General features: G+C 38.5%; 1 protein-coding gene across 4 annotated transcripts in view; it reads left to right on the forward strand.

Annotated features, from left to right (window-relative positions):
• The window catches only part of TGFBR3 (transforming growth factor beta receptor 3), a 123,291-nt gene that overhangs the window by 92,321 nt on the left and 8,877 nt on the right, over window positions 1–22,093 (forward strand). For 3 of the 4 annotated variants that reach the window (XM_068406689.1, XM_068406688.1, XM_068406690.1), the window contains 10 exons: window positions 464–611; window positions 5,277–5,466; window positions 6,698–7,023; window positions 7,673–7,822; window positions 9,696–9,827; window positions 10,085–10,252; window positions 12,964–13,263; window positions 14,133–14,253; window positions 18,559–18,594; window positions 20,658–20,765. In XM_068406689.1, coding sequence (XP_068262790.1) covers window positions 464–611; window positions 5,277–5,466; window positions 6,698–7,023; window positions 7,673–7,822; window positions 9,696–9,827; window positions 10,085–10,252; window positions 12,964–13,263; window positions 14,133–14,253; window positions 18,559–18,594; window positions 20,658–20,765 — 1,679 coding nt within the window. The remainder of the gene's footprint in view (window positions 1–463; window positions 612–5,276; window positions 5,467–6,697; window positions 7,024–7,672; window positions 7,823–9,695; window positions 9,828–10,084; window positions 10,253–12,963; window positions 13,264–14,132; window positions 14,254–18,558; window positions 18,595–20,657; window positions 20,766–22,093) is intronic. The other variant, XM_068406692.1, reaches the window with a different exon arrangement.

Genomic DNA, 22,093 nt, shown 5'->3' on the forward strand with positions numbered 1-22,093 from the left:
CAATATAGTATTTGTGCATTTTTTTGGTATTAACCTGCTTAATTTGTCTTTTTGCTTCTTTTAAGGTATGATTTTGAGCTTTAATATAGTTATAGCTAGAGGAAACTGAAACAGCTATATTTAGGCACTGTTGCAGTGAAATAAGAAAAAAATATTTACTTTATAAAGCAAATTGCTAGTCATATAACTAACCTGCTCTAAATAGTAACTGAAATGAGTAGCACACTTCTTGTAAACAAGAGACAAAAATATTATTTTAATAAAAAGTATTTGTTTCTATTGTTATGCAAAATCATTTAAGCGTATGTGGAATAACAATCTGTTTTGCACATGTTGTGTTGCCTGGGATAATCTCCAGCATTTTAATCAACTGGCCAGACAGTGGAAACATGATGGATTGGAAGAAGGTTGATAGCTGAAAATTTCTGGCATTCTGATCTAACTTTCTATTTTCCACATACAGTGCTTTCCAGGTGGATATAATCGTTGACATTAAACCATCTCAACCAGACGCCAAACTTGTCAGAGACGTTGTACTTATCCTCAAGTGTAAAAAGTCTGTCAATTGGGTTATCAAGTCGCATGATGTCCAGGGAAAGCTGGAAGTGATTGTAAGTTAAAGCACCTTTATTTTTTGAGAGATATCGTACTGCAACAGTATAGAATCCATTTAAATGTGATATAGTGCTAGACCATATTGATTTTTGAATGTTTTCTCTCTTAGCTGCTTTTTTAATTGTTACTGCATTTCAAGGAGTAAATACAGAAACTACATATTTTTTTCTCATTAACTTTTTATATATGGGCTATTAAACTGACCAGCACATCACAGAAGCCAGGTGGTTAGTGCAAGGATTTAGGGTCTGTGTCTTTTTGACTTCTGTTGAAGTACCCTAAACACAGAGTTAGGTGTTCATCTCCCTTTTTGCTGTTACTTTGGTGAGTGGATCTACAGGTTCATCTCAGAAGTTGGACAGATGCCTGTGAGTGCAGAATGGATAATCCTAGATATGCAGCACACACCCACGTCCCTTTAGAAGTGGAAACTTTTTTACTCCTTCCACTTGTGGTTGTAGTAGTCTCTAGCCTCTTCCCTGCCAGTACTTCTGTCCTCACCAAGTGTTTGGTCAAATTGACCTCCCCTCTCCACAGACCGCAAATAGTAAGTTTCAAAAAAAATTAAAACCAGGATCTCTAAAGCTAAACTTCTGAAACTATAGTTAACACATAATTGGAGGTTCTGATTCAGAATGATTTTTGGTACAGGCTTTGTGGCTCAACACCATCTCTACTAAGAAAATCTGTTTTCCTGTGCTCTGAAATAAATAAATAAAATTTGACTGATCTTGCAGCCTATAAATGTGTGACCTATTTCTGTCTTAAGTGATCACTTAGGAGCACATTGTACAGTTGAGCTGAATGTTTGCTCAGGACCACCCAGTGGCCTCCTGAATAACAGTTTTGCCATAACTCAGATACATTTTCAAACTCCAGCTATCTGTATTTATAAGAATTTTACTTTGCTTAGTAGCTTTCTCCTTTTGATGTGTGCAAGGACAATTCTGACAGGATCCAAAGGCTTCTTGATCTAAATCTTCTAAGGGGACAGATTGGTAGGGAGGATTTTATGCTAGATTTTGAGAGTGAGGGAAATAAAAGGAAATAAATTATGGTGTTGCTCAGAAAATTGAATGGAAAAATTCTCTAGGGTGAAATTCCCTTTTGATCCCTGACACATCTTTATCTTAGGGACAGGAAAAGATGTTCTGGTCATTCTGTAGGTCCTAAATAATCAGCCCTTAAAGAGAAAAGTCAAGGTTAGCGACCCAGGATTACCACACTTGTAAGCCGAAGGGCAAAAAACAATGCTTGACTTGAAAGTTTCATTCTGGGTTATTACATAAAATTCACCACTATATATTTATGGGTCTGTTCTCACAGGATAGAGAATTCTGCATTAGTTCATTTCGTGCTTGGAGACAGCCAAAGTACCATATTTCATATCCATGAAGCTACCTCTTTATGGATGATGAATTTTCAGGGAGAGGAATTCTAGAGGATTTAAAAATGTCTCAAGTGCTGCACTTGAGTATAGAAAAGCAAGGCTGCTATTCTTTTTAAAGTTCTTCTTTATTAATTATTGAAAGTATAAGTAACAAGTATAAGTGAAAATTCTTCCTATAACGAGTGGCAGAAGAGGTAACATTTTATTTAGATTAACAAAAAGAGAAAGTAATACTATATATGGAAGTGTCAGTATATAAAAGACTGTATATTTATGTTAGGATTTGTGAGTAACTGTCTGCTCTGCTGCTTCATTTATATAGATGCTTCATTTTCTGAACGTGTGTTTGTTCTCCTTTATTTAGAGAGGCGTGTGGGAGGGAACTAAACACCCCCATGTCATTAAAAAGCCTGTACATCCAGCATTTAGGATCTGTTCATATCTATTAAGCTGAAGGCCTTTCCAAGCCCAAATTTAGACAATGCATAAAAACATTACTAAACAATTAGGTAATGTTTCACAATGTTCTTTTTATTAGTTGAATCAGTTCCATGCACTTCAGTTTTCCTAACTTCTTGCCCTCGGTACGAATCAGAATTGTCTTGAGGGGATTGGCAAAGCGAGAGGGAAAGGTTACTGCTAAGCTGCCTCAAACCCAGGACTGTGAATTATTAAGGTCTAAGTTCATAGACAAAAAATGAAAAAGACTTTTTGGGTCATCTAGCTCATCTCCCAGCTTGCTGTGTTTCTTGAAACTCTGAAAGAGGGTGGACACAAACCCAAGTAAAATGGGAATAGTTTAGGTAAAGTAATTGCACGTTAATATACATGCAATGCGTTCCTCCCAGGCTGTGTTTAACTCCTGTTTGCAGTCTGTCCTTACGTCAACCCCCACGCAGTGCTTGTGTGTTTCTGTGCTTGTGGACTGTCTGCCATCCACATTGCGTCCTTTGGCTCCAGTGTCCTTTTACAAAGCTGTAGGTTGCACAGTGGACAAAGAAGTGAAATTGCAGAGAGAAGATAAATGTGTTGAGGGGCAAAGAGTGAGAAAGGTGAAATGCACAAAACAAACCGGTGAAGGTTCCAAAAGCTTGGAGGGACTGTGCTTTACATGAGAACAACTGCCCACCAGTTTCTAAAGTCTATTCTGAGTAGGTTAGTAGGTGGCTCTGCCTGGTTTCATCCACTGCGTGTGAAGGTGTAGGCAGGGCAGGCAAGTGAAGGAAGGTATGTCTGTTCCTGCAAGCCCTTGTGCTTGGTTTTGTTTCATTGAGGTGATGAAGGACTGAACATTTGCAGGCTCAGCGTGGAGTGGAGAGGTATAAACAAGCCCTGGAAATGGTCAGGTGCCAGCTAGGACAGTAAAATTCTGAGGTAATATTTGTTCAGCTGTCTCCTCATGACAAAAAAGAAAAGGAAAGCAGAGAGGGAGATGCAGCAAAGTTGGGGTATCATCATAATTCTGACCAGTGAAAGGTGTGTGGTAATATGAAAATGTGTGATAAATCACGTCTGGATTTGTATCTGTTGAAGAATAAATGATTATTTGATCCAAAACAGTAATAAGGCACTAAAATTAGGATACTTATTGCTTCCTTTTTGTTTCTTATCTTCAGTGGCCTTTGCTGGTCATTGATAACTGTACTGGTAACAGCATCCTCAAACCAGACACTGCACCTAAAATTCCCTTTAACTTTAATTGCGAAGCTGTGAGTGTTTAAAGGATGCAAAACTGGGTCATTATGAAGAAATGAGGGAGGGAGCTAAAGATAAACTATGCCATTTCATTGGGACTCTGTGAGCTTTATTCACTACTTTGTTCAGAAGCTGATTCTGAGGTCAGGCAGAGAAGTGCAACCGAGCTCTGTGACGCTGGGTAGCAGCTCCATAGGACCGCTGTCTAAAAGCAAATCTGGGCAAGAGACATCAATGCCATCAACCTTTTGATGTTCTAGAGTGAAAGAGAATTAAGATTTGCTCACATTGAGGGAAACCAACAGGGATTTAAAACAGTGCAGCCTATATGATGGAGAAGGTAATCAGGCACGGGAATGAAAGTGTTTGTTGTAGAACATTCAATGGTATCATCTGCATATAGAAAGTACAATTCAGTCACATTGCAGAAATCGTTGAAAAGTGGGTTGTCGTGCTGCCTTTCCTGCTGTATGTTCAGCTTGTTCTGTAATCCTTGATGTGATTGTTATAGTGATAATGGTAATGTTGTGAATGTAAAAATAAATATATGTATATGTGAATACATGTTTAAGTTTAAGATGCCAAGCACTTAAAAGCAAATTAAAGTGTAATACCAGTGAACATTTTCTAACTGCCCCGCTAACAGCTAGAGATGCTTGTTATATTCCTTTGACTTGCCTATTTGGACAAGAAAATTTGAATTTTTGCAAAACATTTACAGTAAAACAAAAGCTAACTGACTGTGTGACTCATCTGTATTCTGTGGCCAACTTTGATGAGCCGTTATTTGTAGCTATTTAATAATAAAACTTAAGAGGTCGGCAAGAGTATTTGAGTTTTCTGTATCAAAGTATATGTAAAACTTATATTGTTAATAAAATTTTAAATTTTATTTATGTGCAGAAAGTAGATGTTATCTTTTAAGTAGTTTGGCCTTGCGTAAACATGCATGCTCTCACTTATCACTCTATTAAGCATTTAATTCGGTCCTGTTTAACATACACAACATTTTGCAGGAGGCACACAACACTTCTGGTGTGAAGCTCATTCAGAGAGGCACAGACTATCCTCGGTGCCAGCTGACTTTAAAGCATTAGCTGGTATCACATCTACTTCATAAGCATGCTATGGTTTGCCTTGTTTGGTAATGTTCATTTGAACAAAGGTTTTCCCATATGTAGCTGAAGTAATGCTCTAAGCAAAGAAATGAAGGGAACATTTGAAAAATCAGTTGTCATCTTGAGTACACCTCACCTCAAAAGTAATTTCAACTTAGTTTTGAAGAAAATATGGCATTATACAAATGGCTGTAAATACGTCTTTGTCTCGTTTAGGGATTAACAGTTTCTGACTACCTTGATTTATTATACTCCAGGCAGGGGCTGGGAGGAAGGGGCGGCTTTTCTCCATGTGTGCAGCGGTTGTGTGCCTAAGGTGGCAGAGTTTGGTTTATTTCCCAGGTGTTCTCAGTTTGTTGTTATTTAATAGAGTAAAAACCATGTTCAATCAGTGTCACTATTCCATTTTAAGTATCCTTAAATAGTAAACCATGAACCAAGTTTTTCTTTGTTTGCAGACATCAAATAGTATTGGTTTTGGAAAGGAAGCAGAAAGATCCATGGCTATGAGTAAATCAGTAATACCTGATATTCCCTCATCGCATGAGAGTTTGATCAAGTGGGCTTATGAGCATAACTATAGTCCAGTTACTTCCTACACAAAAGCCCCTGTTGCTAACAGATTTCATCTGCAGCTTGAAGATACAGGTGAGCTTGAAGACTGACTTTTAGCATACAGAAAATATGTATCATGTATTTCCAAGAATATGATGATTTGAAAGGTGCTTTCTCAGTTTTGAAGCTTTCTCATTGGGGGTTGCACTACTTTCACTATTCGTCATCAAGAATGCTGGTAACATCTATGAATGCTGGTTAAAAAAAAAAGTCTGTGGCTTTTTGATTAGAAAAGTCCAGGCAGATTGTGTTATTTCCTCATATGTTGGTGGAATTAAATGGTTATAGTTTATCCAACACACGGGCTGTTATAGCTGACCAGGCTCAGTGTTCACTGGAATGGACTTCAGCAACTGGATATTTTGTTAGTTAATAAATCCAGCTTTGATTTTTAAATTTTTTTCCAAAAGTATGAGCATAGTGTTTCCTTGAGACAATTAAATAAACATTTAAATTGTTTAGAGACAAAACTGGCTTACCAGAAAAGTCTGAGTGAACAGAATAAATACAACCATTTAAAAAAAATTTAGTTATTTGGCTGAAGTCATTGTTGATGTAAAGCTATCTGGGTCCGTTGAAGCTAGTGGAGTTGCATCTGCTTTTTCACTAATTCTGAATTTCAACCACTAAAAATATTTTTTAGCTGTTTTGATAAAGCTTATGTTCACATTAATTTTATCAATTGCATTCTCATGGGTTACAGATAATTACCTGCTTGGGCCAGATGTTGAGATTTCTGTCCTGAGCAGTAGCATGTATAAGCCAGGAGACAGTGTTCTCATTTACTCAGTATAAAGTTAACTCTGGTTTAACTTCGCTCTGGTTAGGTAAGTAGTTTCACAACAGTGGAGTGACTGAATTTGTGATGAGGCAGGTAATGGAAGAATTTCACCCAATGATTTGCACTTAGGCTATTTCAGCAGCACTAAAATAGTGTATTTGCTGAATGTGATGTTTCTTTGACTTCTATGGTTGCCTTTTGCATGTAATAGGTGCACTCCTCCAAGTTTATTTTTCAGCTCTTAGTGAGCAGATTTCTAGTAGGGACTAAATATGCCAGGATTAGATGCCTCACTAACAACTAAACCCTTAGTGGAGGAATTGTGGCTAGTTACCTCAAAAGTACAAAGATGCTGCTTTGGATGTCCTGAAAGAGCTTCCTTGCTGGATAATATTTTTTTTGTATGAAAATTATTAGTTCTGAATACTTTTAGGAAAAATATTGAGTAACCTAATGTTCTTTTTTCTGTTTTTTTCTTTTTAGAAGAGATGAATGATGAAGAAGACCATTCCCTTCCTCCGGAGCTGACTGAATTGCTGGGTGCTAACCCACTGCCTGCCCCAAAGAATCCTGCATTAAGTGACGGCCTGACTTTTCCTTTTCACATTAACAGAGGAAGACATGACACAGTGGGAGAAGGAATCTTCCCGTCCAGGGATTCAGTGGATAGATTAATAAATCACGACTTTGAGCATTCCCTCTTAAAACATAAAGAACCCGAAGAGGTTCAGGGCAGTGCTGATGTCGCCCTGTCAATAAAGTGTGATGACAAAGTCATGACAGTAGCTGTAGAAAAAGACTCTCTGCAGGTTGGTGTGATCTCTGATTCTTAAATTTGGGCAGGGTTTTTTGGGCAGAACATTTTATTTGTATTTTGATTGAAAAAATAAACATTCTAAGATCTACAGCCATCACCATTCAACCCCCTAAAAATAGTTTGGTGAGGAAACTCAGGGTCATGTTTCCTCTTACCAACAACCCGGTAGTTTGTAGAGGGATTTCTGATTAAAGCTTTGCAGGGTTGGTTCTGTCAAAAAAACTACTGTACTTAACCATCAGTCTGAGTTTTTAATCTCCGAAGTACAAAGAAGCTGCTTTTGATAGCTGTGTGAGACCTGAATAGATCTATCCATCTAACAGCTGACAGGTTGCTTGTGTCCATTTGCATTGTGGAAAAGAGCCTGATACAGACAGCATTTTTAGCTCATTTCAGACCAAACAGAGTCAGCATTATTAATCAGCAGATTAATAATGAACCTGTTGTTTTCTTTGCTCTATGTTACATTCATGCCCTGTCTGTCATGTATAACAGCATTTTGAGAGTGACCTTCCCTGGATGTCAGTACAATGAACTTCACTTGCTCCTATCAGCAGTCATGAACAGTATTCTGAGCTGCACTTTAAGCAAGAGCCTCACACAATTGTGTTTCTGCCACTTACAAAGTGCCTTTGTTTCAGGCTAGCGGCTACACAAGGACAGAACTCTCGCTGCTGGATCACTCTTGCAAAGCCAGGATGAATGGTACCCATTTCATTTTGGAGTCTTTGCTGAACAAATGTGGGACTTGGACAGCATATATCTTGAACAAGATTGTTTATTTTAACTCTGTGAGTATTTTACAAAGAGGAGCCACCTTCTGCACTGCATATCATAGTGGTACAAGGAAGCCATTGTAGTTAGCTTTAGCTTTAGCAAAAAGGAGGCATCCTGACCTTTTCCTGTCTAGCTCAAACCTAGTTGCAGCTACAGTCCCTGTATTCAAGGAGGTATGAAGGCTGCATGTTCAGTGTGCTCTTGTGGTCAGAAGTATCCCAAAGGAAAAAGGACGAGTTGGAGTTAAATACTTCTACAAAACTGCGTGGCTGCACTTTGGGGACCATCTGTACCAGTCTGAGATGTTGCACCAGCTTTCCCTATGCAGCTTTGATGTACCCGTACATAAGCAGTGCTCCTTAGCTGTAAGGAGGAACAGGAACGAAGTTTTGTGATGGCACAAAGCAATATCATTTAATTCATATGCTGAATTATTTTAAGGTGAAATTTTTTCATTCAAAATTTTGTGTGAAAAAGGCTTTCAAAATGTGAGGAAAAGACATTATCTGTGCATGCTTCTCTCTTATAATTTGGATTCATATTTGCTATCAGTTGATGTACGTGATGAAGGGACTCTGGGTACTTGTACGTGAGTGATGATGCTAAGGAGCCCACTTAGGTTCTAAGTGACTGCTTCCAGATTGGTTCAGTTTATGAGCTTGAGTACAGTGCAGCTAATCTGGGTTGGAAAGTAATGACACGTTTCTCTTGCTGAGCTTTCCAGTACGTAGAAGTAACCTTGGCAAATGATGGAAAGCCTGTGGTCCAACTCAAACACAGCTAAGGCAATCTGATGTGACCTTGCCTGGTTAAAACCGTTCTATACTGGCAAGTCTGTAGCACCTAACTTTAGAAACAGTCCCAAACCAAGTCTGTGGATAGAAACATCTCTGAACTACAGAATAGCACGTGTCTGGAGCTAAATACTGTCACAGAATAATTTTTTCATTCTGTGACATTCATTGGAAAAGACTTTTAAGGTTGAGTCCGTTGAATCATTGTCCCTGTATTCTATTATGGCCCAAACTAAAATGAATATTTGCTTCCTCTTCTCTCCTTTCTCCATCGTGTCTTTTAATAGTCTTGGCTACTCACTTCAACTCCGAATCATGTATGGTATCTTTCAGAATTTGGGAACATTCTCCTAAAAAATAAACACCATGCAGTGGAGTGTCAAAGAGTGTATCTGTTACTTCTTAGCAGTTACTCTATGTCCAAGAAAACAAAGATGAAGTCCTGGAAGGGAGGGGACTAGCTGAGGAGCCACAGGGCATACAGAAGCAGAGTGCAGAACATTGGAAAACAAAACCAGGAATTGTCAGGTGAAGAATTGGAGAAGTGTGAAAAGGAGGGGAAAAAAGGGGGAGAAATTTAAAGGGAAAAAAAGGGAGGAATTCAGAGAAAAACAAAAGGAAAAATGAAGAAAGGAACATCATGTTTTTGGGTGTACATCTATGGAAAAAATATGCAAATGACAGAAGAGAAAATCCTTTAATGATCCTAACACTTTAAGTGATTTTCCATGAGTGTATTAAGGAAAACTGTTAAGTTGAAAAAATCATTTTAGAAAGCCATTTCTTTTTTCAATGTTGGCTATAGAAATACCAGAAACAGAATGGAAATGCTGGGGTGCTCATTCAGACACCAGCACCCAGACTGATGTCTTTGCTGGATCTGAATTCGGGGAAAAAAGAGGGGCATTCTCTAAATATAACCTGTGTATCTTACATGCTCAGCACAAGTCTGTTTAAGATGTGCTTTCACCATCTGCTCAACTGGGCACTTCTTTTGGCCTTTGCATTGTTCTGAAGAGAGAAGAAAATAACCATGAAGAGAGTGTGCTCAGTTATCACCTAATTTTATGCATTTGCAATACCTTTTGTGCAGATTGTCATTCAGCTGTCATCACCAGCTGAAAGCAGTGGCTTTGATGATGATGATATGGAATCAGGTGATAATGGATTTCCAGTGGATGCTGACGAGGGAGATGTTGCTTTCTCAAGGTGGCCTGAAATAGTGGTATGTTACTCTTGGGTTTGCACCTGACAATAGAGAAATGCCTATTGTAATAGGCACTTCACATAAATTACATTAATTGTATAGCAATTAATTTGTCTTTTAACACATTTCTTCTCACTTCTACTTCTTGTGACCCTGTTGAAGATTTGCACTAAGTAGATGAACGTGAGCGGGCCTGTATTGTATGCTCCAAATTTGTCCTTATCCAGCTATCAATCCCGACTCAGGATGTATTTGTATTGTTTTTTTCATTTCAGTTTAATTGCACGCTGCACCAGCCAGAGGATGACAGAGGCATGTTCTGGCCTCCTGAACCACACATCACCAATGTGACCTTCACCATGGAGCTGTACAAAACAGATCTGTTCCTTTCTCCCTCTCAAGGACTTTTCTCTGTTGCTGAAAATGGGCCAATATATGTAGAGGTAACAAACTGAAAAAGGCTTTCAAACTAACAGAAACATTTTGCAAGGCCATGCACTGAGCCGAATCTGTTGCTGTCAGTTGAAAGGTCTTGTTGTGCAGTTGCTTTAGGCAGACAAGTAGGTACTTTGGTGGCTTCAGAGAACAGAAACTGTTGGGTAAGAAGCAGGACAATATTTTGGGTCAAAACCAAAGGATTCCTGCAAAATGGGTGATTTTAACTACAAGGTAAATTGGTCATTCTTGCCAAATCTGCTTTTCTGTGCAGAACTTAAAGGTAGTTTCTGAGCTCTTGCTCTGAACTGGCATTTCCTGATGAAGACTTAAAGGTTAATTTTATTGGGCAATGTGGCTGAACCTCATCTGGAAGATGTAGGCGTGCAAAAAAATGGTTGCAAGTGTCTGTCCTTTATGTGCTAGTGTTCTCGGGTTACAAAATTAATACAGCTTCTGATCTCTCTCTGATCCACTTACAAACACCAGTTACAATCCTATTGAATGCTATGACACAAGAGATCTAACAGCTTTAGATAAAGAAGGCCAGCAAAGTCAACAGCCTGGTACCCTCGACTTTAGGTGCATTTTGGACCTGGTAGTGTTTCCATGTGTTGCTAAGTTGCTTATGAAATCTGGGGAATTTCAAACCCATACAGTCAGTATTTCTAAAGATAGTCATGTGAACAGAATTTTGCGTTTTTGAAATAACAGTAGGCATTAATAAATACAACATTGGGAATGAAGTACTATCACCAGTTTATAGATGAGTAAACCAAGGAGTGGTGAGCTATGGGCTTATAAGACCAGGAAAATGAGTATATTGACTGAAGCAGTGCTGTGCCATGTTCCTCTTCCCCAAGTTAGTTCCTCTCTGAGAATGCACATTGCACATGGTAAGCGTAGTGGCCTATTTGCCATTGGTGCAGTTTTCTTCATTGTTTCAGTGTGTTGTGTCTCTTCCTCATTCTCTACCCAGTGAAAAGTACTTAAGATAGTTGAAGCAAAAAGAAAGTATATCACGCTCAGTTAAGAATATGTTTCTAAAAGACTTTTTTTCATTTGGATAAAACCAGCTGCTTCCTCCAGAGACCTGGGATGAATCCCCCTGGCTCTGAGCCCTGTGGATTTGTCTGGTTCTGGAGCTGTTTATTCAGACAGATGTTCTGATTTCTTCATCACCTGTCCTGGCAAAGCCTTTTTTTTCTGTTTATCCTTCTTGCACAGTGGAAAATTTGTATCAGTTTTGAACTTCTGTGACTCCATTTTTAGCTGCCACAGATTTTTTTTTTTTTTTAATGTATGTTTCTGTTTTGCTTTTGTTATTAATAAATATATTTTGGGTTTTTTGGTCAATAAATTGCTTAGGTCATAATCTGTAAGAACTCTATATCTCCCTTTTTCTTCTCTGCTAAAAATGTTTTTTGTATTTGAAACTTTTGGCATTTTTTTCTTTGTTCTCTACTGTAATTTTCTTATCATATTTTTATCTCACCTTCCTCCTGTAGTTCTCTTCTTTCCTTGAGATATCATTCATCCTTTTATTTACCTGGTGGTGTTTCATAATACTGTAGTATACCTGTCCTCCTTGCCATAATCTCTTTTTAACTAGTTTACACCATCAGCTTGTGTACTTGTCAGTATCTGTGGCTTGACTTTCATTCATCAGTCTTTATTTCTGTTCTTTTTAGAAGATAGTCTTTCTTGCTTAGATGCTTCAGTACATCCCTTCATCTCTGATTTGATTGCTGCTCACAGAAGGGAGTGAAAAAATGAGAAATGCCTTTATACACTGCACAAGTCATAGCATCCAAAAATTTCTGTATAGACCACAGGAAAATTTGGCAGGTTCTTCCTTAAATATACGTGCAGCACATGTGGATTAAGTACACATTTAAGGCACATTTCTTCTAAGAAGGAAATTATTTCTTGTGGAACTGTTTTCATCAGGCAGTGTTAATGGTTAGGCACAACACTCCTGTAGTTTATTAAGAGCAACATGCTTCATTTGTTACAAATTCCATTTAAATTTTTTTCTAATTATTCTGTAGCATTTGTTGTCTGTATTCCAGTCCAGCTGAACATCAGTGCCCTGGAAGTTTGCAGTCTTAATTATTTTTCATAAAAGAACATGAATTTCAGACATACAATAAACTAAAAGGATCATTTCACAAGAAATGATGGCTTTTTAGAAGGCTCCCCTGCCCCCCCCCAGTCCAGGAATGCCACCCACACGTCAGACCATGACCTCCTCTCTGCCTCTGCATTCCTCTCCTGGCTGGGGGTGGATTCTCTGTTGTGTCTGTTGCTTTTTTCCTTTTCTTTTTCATTAAAGTTTCAAACAGATAGAAAGACATGGAATTAGTAATTGACTTCCATACAGCTCTTTTGTAGTCTGTGTGTAAGAGAAGCAGTGCATCTCAGGTGGCAGTCACAGTCATTAACTACGTGTCTGATCTGGACTGGGTTTTTCATCTGCTTTTGGAAAGATAAGGGATTGCTGTATTTATGCATGGTTATGATATTAAACAGCTGCTGGTTTTGAAACCACAGATTTTGTGTCTCTCAGTTTGACAGTCTACCCTTAACATTTAGCCTTCAAAATAGTTCAGCTTGGAAGTGGTACTGGAAAACTGCTTTAAAAATTGTTGAAAATATTAATGAAATGTGAACTAAAAATGTCATTTCTGAGATCTTACCGTCTTTCTTTTTAATGCAGGTGTCTGTGACTAAAGCTGACAGATCCTTGGGCTTTGCCATTCAAACATGCTTTGTTTCCCCGTTTTCAAATCCAGATAGAATGTCTGACTACACCATTATAGAAAACATTTGTCCTAAAGATGAATCTGTTAAATTCTACAGCATTGACAAGGTGAACTTTCTGATACCACATGCTCAAAAGGACAAAAAAAGATTTAGCTTTGTGTTTAAACCAATGTTCAACATCTCACTGCTCTTTCTTCACTGCGAGTTGACTTTGTGTACAAATAAAGACAAAGATACTCAAGGACTGCCAAAGGTCAGTAATTTATTAAAGTCTAAACTTCTGATTTAGGTGAAAATAAGATTTTTTTTTTTTTTTTTTTTTTTTTTTATTTGAACTTTGAAGTGAATAAACGGTTTTCTATGGAATTGATGTAAGGAACATGATATCTCTAGGCTAAAGATTTTAATAGGTAAGAGTTGTGGTGCTATGTGTTTTGATTACAAAATTTACAGTTTTTGTTTAAATTTCCTTAGGTGGTTACATGGGATAAATAGAAATTGCTTTTTATTGCACAAATGGTTCAGATTTGTCTTTGCTATCTGTATCACATCCATATCCAAAGCACAAACAATGTTAGCTTTAATTTCCAAAGACATGAGTAATAGCAGATAATATTGCAATCTGATTGTTTCAAAAAAGAATTGCCAAATTTTGCTTTATAAATAATGCAAATGACTGTAAATTAGTTGTTAAAGAATGTGTTCTAAGAATTTGGATTTTATTTTTACTTTAGGGTTTATGCACATTCCCTGTAAAAATATATTTTTTAGAGATGATTTGTCATTGTTGACCAACACGTGTTGGTGGGTACAGTTTTGGCTACCAGATATTTGAAAAACATTTATACTAAAATAAAATAATTACTATCATTTCAGTTCAATAGTAACACACTTATAAAGGTTAGAGGATCCTTAATGAAGGCAAAGCTTGTGTCATGAAGCACAGCTAAGAATTGTCTTTGCCAGTACATTACACAGGAGTTGTTTGGAGGTTCTCCTCTCTTTTTTTGGTAAATAATATAGGATAAAACTGATAATGAGACAACTGTGCAGATGGGTGACTCTGAGCAAACACACCGTTTTTTTTTTTTTTTTTTTTTTCTTCTTTAATCCCTGCCACAGTGCATTGCCCCTGATGAAGCTTGCACATCTCTCAATGTGGATATGATCTTGGCCATGATGCACAACAAGAAAACCTTCACCAAGCCTCTTGTTGTAATAACACATGAAGGAAAACCAGAAGGTATGAAAATGAGCTTGAACTGTTTAATAAAGCTATATGTCTTATATTGTGTGACATACAGCCACTTGAAATGAGGGAGTGCTTCAAGTATGTGGCATTGTATAATCTTGTGGTGACACTGTGTTTGTAAGATATTATTTGTTTAGACATTTCCCTGGCAGCAACTATCATGGCAGTTCATTGCCATTTTTTAACCATCTTTATTGATCTCTGGACAGGTCATTTGCCAGGCATTGAGAAAGGAATACACAACAATATGGCTTTCAGAACTATGCATTAGCGCTTCCAGCAACTTCTTGTTGCCCAGAGATCAAAGGCAGTGCTCTGCTCCTTGCTGTATCATTTTTTTATTGTGCTTGTAAATATATACTTAGGAATATCCCAGGCAACTAGCGATAGGACAAGAGGACACAGCCTCAAGCTTCGCCAGGGGAGGTTCAAGTTGGACATTAGGAAGAATTTCTTTTCAGAAAGGGTTATTAGACATTGGAATGGGCTGCCCAGGGAGGTGGTGGAGTCACCATCTCTGGATGTGTTTAAGAAAAGACTGGACATGGCACTTAGTGCCATGGTCTAGTTGACAGGGTGGTGTCAGGGCGACGGTTGGACTCGATGATCCCAGAGGTCTCTTCCAACCTGAATGATTCTGTGATTCTGTGAATAACAACAATGGAATTACAAAGTATTGAGGATGCTAAAGCCTGATAAATTTGTAAAGCAAAGGGGTGGCCATAGGAGAGACTCATTAGACTGTTAAACTATTAAGAGCAAAAGATGAGATGCACTCATGTATTTTAGCTCCACTTTGGTGGGGCTTGTTTGATTATGTAATTTTTATGGGAAAAACCATGAGTGTGGCTCGTAACTGGTTGAAGGAGTTGGAAAGGCTGAAGAGCATTATGAGATAATGCCAAATAGCATGATGAGGCTGTACTCTATCTTAAGAATATGCCCCATGAGTGATGGGAAGTAAGAACTGTTTTCACAGTTTCATTTATTTTGAAAGGTTTTTTTTTTAGTGAATCCCTCTGACAACAGCATCAGTCACGTTTTGAGGCATTCGTAGAAGAAAATACATGTGCGTTGTCTTTTCTTTTTGTATTAGCATGGCAGTTTAATCAGAAACTTCAGTGGTTTCATGTGCACATGAAAATCTTCCAATTGCGTCCAAAGGCTGTTTGACTTTTGGAATGCTTTCGGGGAGTTTCAAAAGGATGGGGATCAGAAGCCCTTTAACCTCCGTTGTACAGTGCATGCTTTTTAGTCTTCAAACAATTTAAAGTACTGTACAGCATTGCTAGGGGACATAAGCAACAACTGTTTCTGTTTAACTCTGCAAGTCAGCTCATGTTTAGGTTTTGGGTTTTTTTTACGAATTTCTTAATACAGATCAAATCCACTATGAATTAAAGGCAAGTATTTGATCTGTCAGTGTGGTACAATTAAAACTGTGCTTTGGGCCTGATTCTGCGCTCTTTCTTTTTGTAAAAGCTCTCATTTCTTTCAGTGGTTATTCTATTGGGAATGAGTAAATCCTGCAACTGAAGTTCAGCTTTCAATAAACAGACTCGTACTCTGAGCTCTCTTGCCCTTCTGATGTGTGGAGCATTGTGCGCAGCTCCCATCTCGGGCTCTGCTCAAAATGTTGTCTTTGTCAGAGGCACAACGTCTTAGTGTGCAAAGATGAGCTAAATTTATGAAGATCAGTTACAAGACAACAGCGTGATAGAGTATTTTGTTGCATTGTGGATAATTTAGTCTAATTGTGGGATGTTTGGTGGAAATCTCCCCGGCACATCACAGCTTTCAGACATAATACAAAGTGGCACATTAACAACGAACCTTTGTTGGTATGCAGTTGTTCTGCAGTGAATCAAGCAACCCTTTTCTAAAAGCCAAATGCCATTGTTGGCCAATACGTGAACCTAAGATTTGGAGAAGAAATTGTATCGCATTACTGAACAGGAGAATTTGCATCTTAGAGGTGGTGTTCATCATTTTCTTTCATGTGAACAGGCCAGCTTTCATTGTTGTAAACCATATTATGTGAGTTACTGCCATTGGATCTGCTCTCCAAGCCAAATGTGGAAGTCATGCGCTTGACATTTCCAAAGTCAGAACAAACTGGTCATTGCAAAGGTGTCATCTTTTTTTCTTCAGACATAAGCTTATGACTGTCATTGACTGTAACAGAAATCACAACTGTTTATCTAAATGAGAGTAACTCTTCCTCCCCTCCTAATTTTTTTAGTTATTTACAAGCTCAGTTGCTTACCTTAATGCAGTAGATCCCAACAGAAGTGTCTAAAACCTCACTTCATGTCACGTTCTTTTCCTCTGCATTCCAGCATTTCACACACATGCTCCCCCCAACTTCAATGAAAGGCCTATGGATAGCTATTTAAATGCTAGGAAATACATTTCTTCTGTTGAAATAATCTACCAATGTCATTGTTCACATTTTTGCTAAGTGTCGAAACTTTAGATTATTATTCCTACAGCGGAAGGAGGCAGGTCATAGAAAGGAGGTCAAGTGAGCAGCAAACAAGTGCCTCTATCCTACAAAGGTATAGAAAACCATGATCATTTCTAAAGGCTGGCTGCTGATGTTTTTAAATTAGATGCTTTTCCTGGACCTCAAGGATTCCCACTGCTTCTGTGTTGCTCTGAGCAACTGACATTAAAATACATCTAAGAACTGGATCACTCGGGAGAACTGATAATGGGCTACAGAGCCTATCATTAATTAGCAGACTTCATATTCTCTGTAGAGAGGCCAATGGCAGAATGAGCATGGAAAGTTCATTCTCGGCTCAGAAGGCATTTTCTTGGCACTTGGGATATACTAGTGGAGTGTTTGGACAATCTGATAGTGCCCTTACCCGTGTTTGTACTGTTCAACACTCCTTGGTTTTAGTCCAGCCCTCCTCAGAAATCTTACGTTCAGTTGTGCTTTTACTGCTATCTGCACATGAGGACTTTCCAACTTATTTGCGCATGCACACATACACACACGCACCCTCCCCATGTTCTCACCTGTTTCCTACCATCCTGCCAACAGTGATCTGGAAGAGATACTCATGTTAGAACAAATGACAGTAATGCAGTTTAAGAATAAAATGCTTTTATGGATATTGTAGGCACATGTGTCTCAGCCTAATGTTCTTACAGGATATTGCTGGCAGTTTAGTGCTGCGATTTGGGCTTCAGAAGTTAGAAGCATAGTCTTGGTTTAAGAATGCTTTAAATAAATAAATATATTTTCAGTATTTTTGAACTGCTATATTTACACAGCAATTAAACTTTTTCAGTTGCTAAAGATACAAAAACAAGTATTGAGACACTGTCTTATCAAATCCTTTTACAGCTGTTGCACTGAACACACTCAGATATGCCAGAATTTAAATGAGATCCCTAGGTTACTGGGCAATCCAGAAGCAAACTGCAGCTAACCAAACAGGTCCTTGGGTCTGAAGCCAGAATCTCTGGCTCTTCTGCTTGAGGTGGCATTCTTGGAGAAAGATAAGAGAAGCCAGTTAAGCAAAAAAGGGGAAAATTCTTCATTTTTTAACATCTTTACTTGTCTGTTTCTGCTACATGCTGATAATGATGATGATACTTTATATTCTTGCCAAGAATAATAGCTTTGATATAATAGCTATGATCTTTTATTTCCTATATATAATTAAAAAACAAAACAAAAAAACCACCCTACTTTCAAGACAGAATACCAAGTACGACTCAGGAAAATGTGTGAATCAACACATATTCATGCAATTTGGACAAAGCAGTGTGTATCATGCCATAATACTGACTTTTCTTTAGAGTTGTTGCCAGTGTTTAATTTTAACTTTTTGTGTGTGTGTGTGTGTGTGTGATTTAGCATGCTGGTATTTCATGTTTGTGATTAGTGAGGAGTCAGATGAATGTACTCACCTTAAAACAGCCTTTGCAATCTGTGCTCTTTAAGAGCTCCACAAAGGGATAACCAGAGTTACTGTGGATCAGACCTGATGACATCTGGTGGGAAAGGTTGCAGTGTACTTGCCAGCAAACTATATGCTGCATGAACTATACTGTAGCTATGTTCCTCCAAGGAATGATCAATACACGAATAGAATTTTTCTGAGCTGACCAAGATTATTGAATTCAGACTGGTTTTCCCGAAGTTCCTGGTTTGTAAAAAATTACAATTGGTGCCCTTCTGTCAGATCAGATGCTGAAGGTTGCTTGCATAGGTTGTAGGCTGTCTGTGGAACTCTGTCTGATTAATATTTTGTGTTTGTTTTTTTTTTTTTAAATCAGATCCTTCCCTTCCAAAGCCAAATGTGAGACAGCCACGTAAGTAACTCTTAAACCAATCTCTTTTAAGCCTTAAACTTTTGTCTAGAACATATTCGATCAATGAAGAAAATTACCTTCAAGCTTTCTGAGTGTACGTGTGTGTTAAATTCTGGGACAGAACAGAATTCTGACAGAATTAGACGTATTGCTAATTAAACGCTGATGGGAATCTCTCAGAGAGAAGGATTGTGACCTTTTGTGTATGTGAAAGTCAAATTTGGGAAAACACCATTGAGAGTCTCAGCCTCAGCAAGCGCATTTGCTGATGTGTGTGTGTGTTATTTCCCCCTTCTCTGATGAGGCCACTGCTTCCCAACACGAGGGTTTCAGCAGCAATGCCATCTTACAGAGCTCCTGTGTCCTACTCCAAGCCTCACTCCTACCCTGCACTGCAGCTGGCCACATCCCTGGTTACTCTGGCACCAGCACTTACATATCATCCTGTAGATGAGATCACTGACTTGATACAGATTAATTTCTTTGGTTTTTTCTGTTATCTTGGCATAGTGAAGTAACCAGGGTCAATCACTGAGCCAGGAAGGGAAGAAAAGGAGAGAAGCAGCACTGAAAGACAATAATAAACAGGAAGGTAAAGATGATTTGTAGCCAAAAACAAGAATGAATGGAGAAAAGGGAAGATTAGAAGAGGAAGTGCAAAAAAGGTTTTTTCGTCTGCTCCTGTCCCTGTGTCTTTGGGACTAAATTTGCTCAAAATAGCAAGAGTAATGAGAAATTATGCTTCTGCCACTTCAGCCTCCATGTGACTTCCTCCTCTACACTAAGTTTTCTTCTAAGAGGAGAGGACACTGTCTGGTGCCTTGTGGAAAAAAAACAGTTGAGTTTAGGAGAGTCTTTTCTGTTTACATTTAAAATGACCAGATGTGGCCAAAGGAATCAGAAATAGTCTCATAGGAGAAATGAGAGAAAAACCTTCTAAGCCACTGTCAGGTGTCGCAGACACCCAGAAATGGGTCCTGAAGGCCCTTGCCAACAGGAGCTGCTAGAGAAGACATTTGTCAAAAGGAGAAAAGGGGAATCACCCTGAGGATCTCAGGAGCTGTTGGGCTGGGGGATGTCCATAGGAACATCTGCTGGATGCAGGAACATGTAAAGTGAGGGTGTTGGTTGTGTTTTGAGAATTGAAATTCCACTCAAAGATACAACTGAGAAGATCCAGTCAGCTCATTTCCTGGCCAGCTTAGTCAGTAAAATTTTATTCACTGGCCTATGTCGTTTTGTGCACTGGGAGACATTAAAAATACTGAAACTAGAAATCAGTTCTGTAAGAAGAAATTTCCCCAAATGATTGCTAAAAGAGTGATTATTATTCTTTGAAGTATTTCTAATCACCAAAAAGAAAAACACAAAGGCCGAAAGTTTCTCTGTTTAGATGGTTAACACTGGGGGGCAATACATCCAGGAACCAGATGCTGTTACCCTTGAAATGGTACTGCAAAGGGGCCTCTCCCCTAGAAAGTGATTTGTGTGTGTGTCTATTTTTGTGTTCTGGAATTAATTTCAGTTATTGAAAGCCTTGCCAAATGTGAAAAACAATTGTTTCTATTTATGTTTTTGCTGACTTTTTGCTGGCATCTCTTCATTCTTAACAGCAGTTCCGTTCCCCACCTAGATTTCAGACTGAACTTCCAGGAGATGTAGGGGAAAGTTGCTTGAATGTTAGGGCATTTAAATGAAAAGCATCTTTTGCCAAAAATCTTAGCCTTTTTAAAACCCATTTTTAAGATAAATGAATATTTAATTGCAAGCAAGTTATTAACAGCCAACTGAAAATGCTTAATTTTTGCAACATTTTCCAGATTTGGGTGTGCTGAGCTGGGGTTTTCTTTTGTGATGTGGAACAGTTGGTTGGACTGAAGCCAGTCTCTGAAAGCATCACTTTTGTTTCCTTGATGCAGATCTGCTAGTCTGTTCCTTAAAATGGTGCTTAATTAACTATGAATATTTAAAAAACTTTTCCATGAAGTGTAAGGGCGAATTTTTGTAAAACAGTATTTGCCACTGAAAATAAAAAGCCCTAATTATGTGTGTTTAACTTGTAGCTGTGTTCTACGGTCTGGACACTCTGACTGTCGTGGGCATTGCCTTTGCGGCATTCGTAATTGGAGCCCTGCTAACAGGAGCACTCTGGTTTATCTACTCTCACACAGGTAAGTAGGAGGGCTCTTACACACCTCAGTGCAGATCAGGCTGCAGGAAACGCGGTGTGGTCTGAACTCTCGCAAGGTGGGAGGAAAGGGGAGGGGGGCCAGCAATGGCTATCCTGGGCTTTTTTCCTTGCTCGCTGTTCTTACTAGGGTGTTTTCCAGCAACTCCTCCCATGAGCCTGTTGGTGTGTATCAGCAGAGTGATACCCACCCTTCCCTAAAGGGAGGTGTTATACATTATGAACATGATCTAAAATTTGCTGAAACAATTTTAAATGCAAATCTTGAAAACTCACCTGGGACACGAGTAAAACTGAGTATTCCTGGCTTGTGCATTATCATTAGTAGCATCTCTGTATTTCAAATTTAGTTACCAGTTAATGGATCCCTTTTGATTCCCATACTCCTTTTTAAAAAAAATTTTGCAGTTACTAAATTAGGCTGATGTGACTGGGAATGTGATGTGATCAGTACAAGGAGTGGGCCGAATGGCTAAGAGAATGCTATATTTACCTAGACATTTTCTGAATATAACTAGACTTGAAAATGTTTCTTGGGCCTTGATTACATAGAATTTTTGCCCCAATTATTTGTTCCTCCATTCTTCAACTGTTACATTAAATTGATAGAAGTCGTGTGTAATCTCACTTAATTGTGTCCAGCCAAATAACCAGGAATGTGCCTGAATTGGTGCAGCGTTTATACGTAGAAAAATTTTTCAGTATCTCCTTGGAATTTTTTTCCATACTAAACTAAGTTAGCAGAAATACAATATTGTATTGGAAGAAAAGGGAGTTTGGGGAGCTTTCTGTTGCATGTAATCTGCAAGGTGGTACAGACAAAAAATCGATATTGATGGGACCTTGATTTGCAGCATCTGACCTTGGCTGCTTGTGGATTTTGGGGTATCTCAGGATCCCTACAGCATGCTGGACTCCCAACTGCTTCCACTTTTGACCTCACAAGACCCTGCCAAGATCTCTGGGAAGTGGGGAGAACGTGAGGTCAATTACACCAAACCTGTGCAGCTATGGAGCACTGGAACTTTCCCATAGCCCACTGTGGGGTTTTTATGGCATCTAAAACCTCATGGAAGCTAATTAGGAGTGAGAATCCAGCCCTGTCAGGTCAGAGCTTCTGTAAATATTATGACCCAGGAACTTATGTTAATTTGGAAACCCACAGGGTTTTTTTTCCAGTTGGCAGTACAACAACTTTGTATAAGCAGTTTAATACTTTTCAATGCATCAGCTGTGTATGAAGCTTGTTTGGAATTGAGGCAAATGTGGAAAATTTAAAGGTTGTGATAATATGTATAAATAGTATAATTC

Source organism: Nyctibius grandis, chromosome 8, assembly GCF_013368605.1.
Source record: "Nyctibius grandis isolate bNycGra1 chromosome 8, bNycGra1.pri, whole genome shotgun sequence".
NCBI lineage: Eukaryota > Metazoa > Chordata > Aves > Nyctibiiformes > Nyctibiidae > Nyctibius > Nyctibius grandis.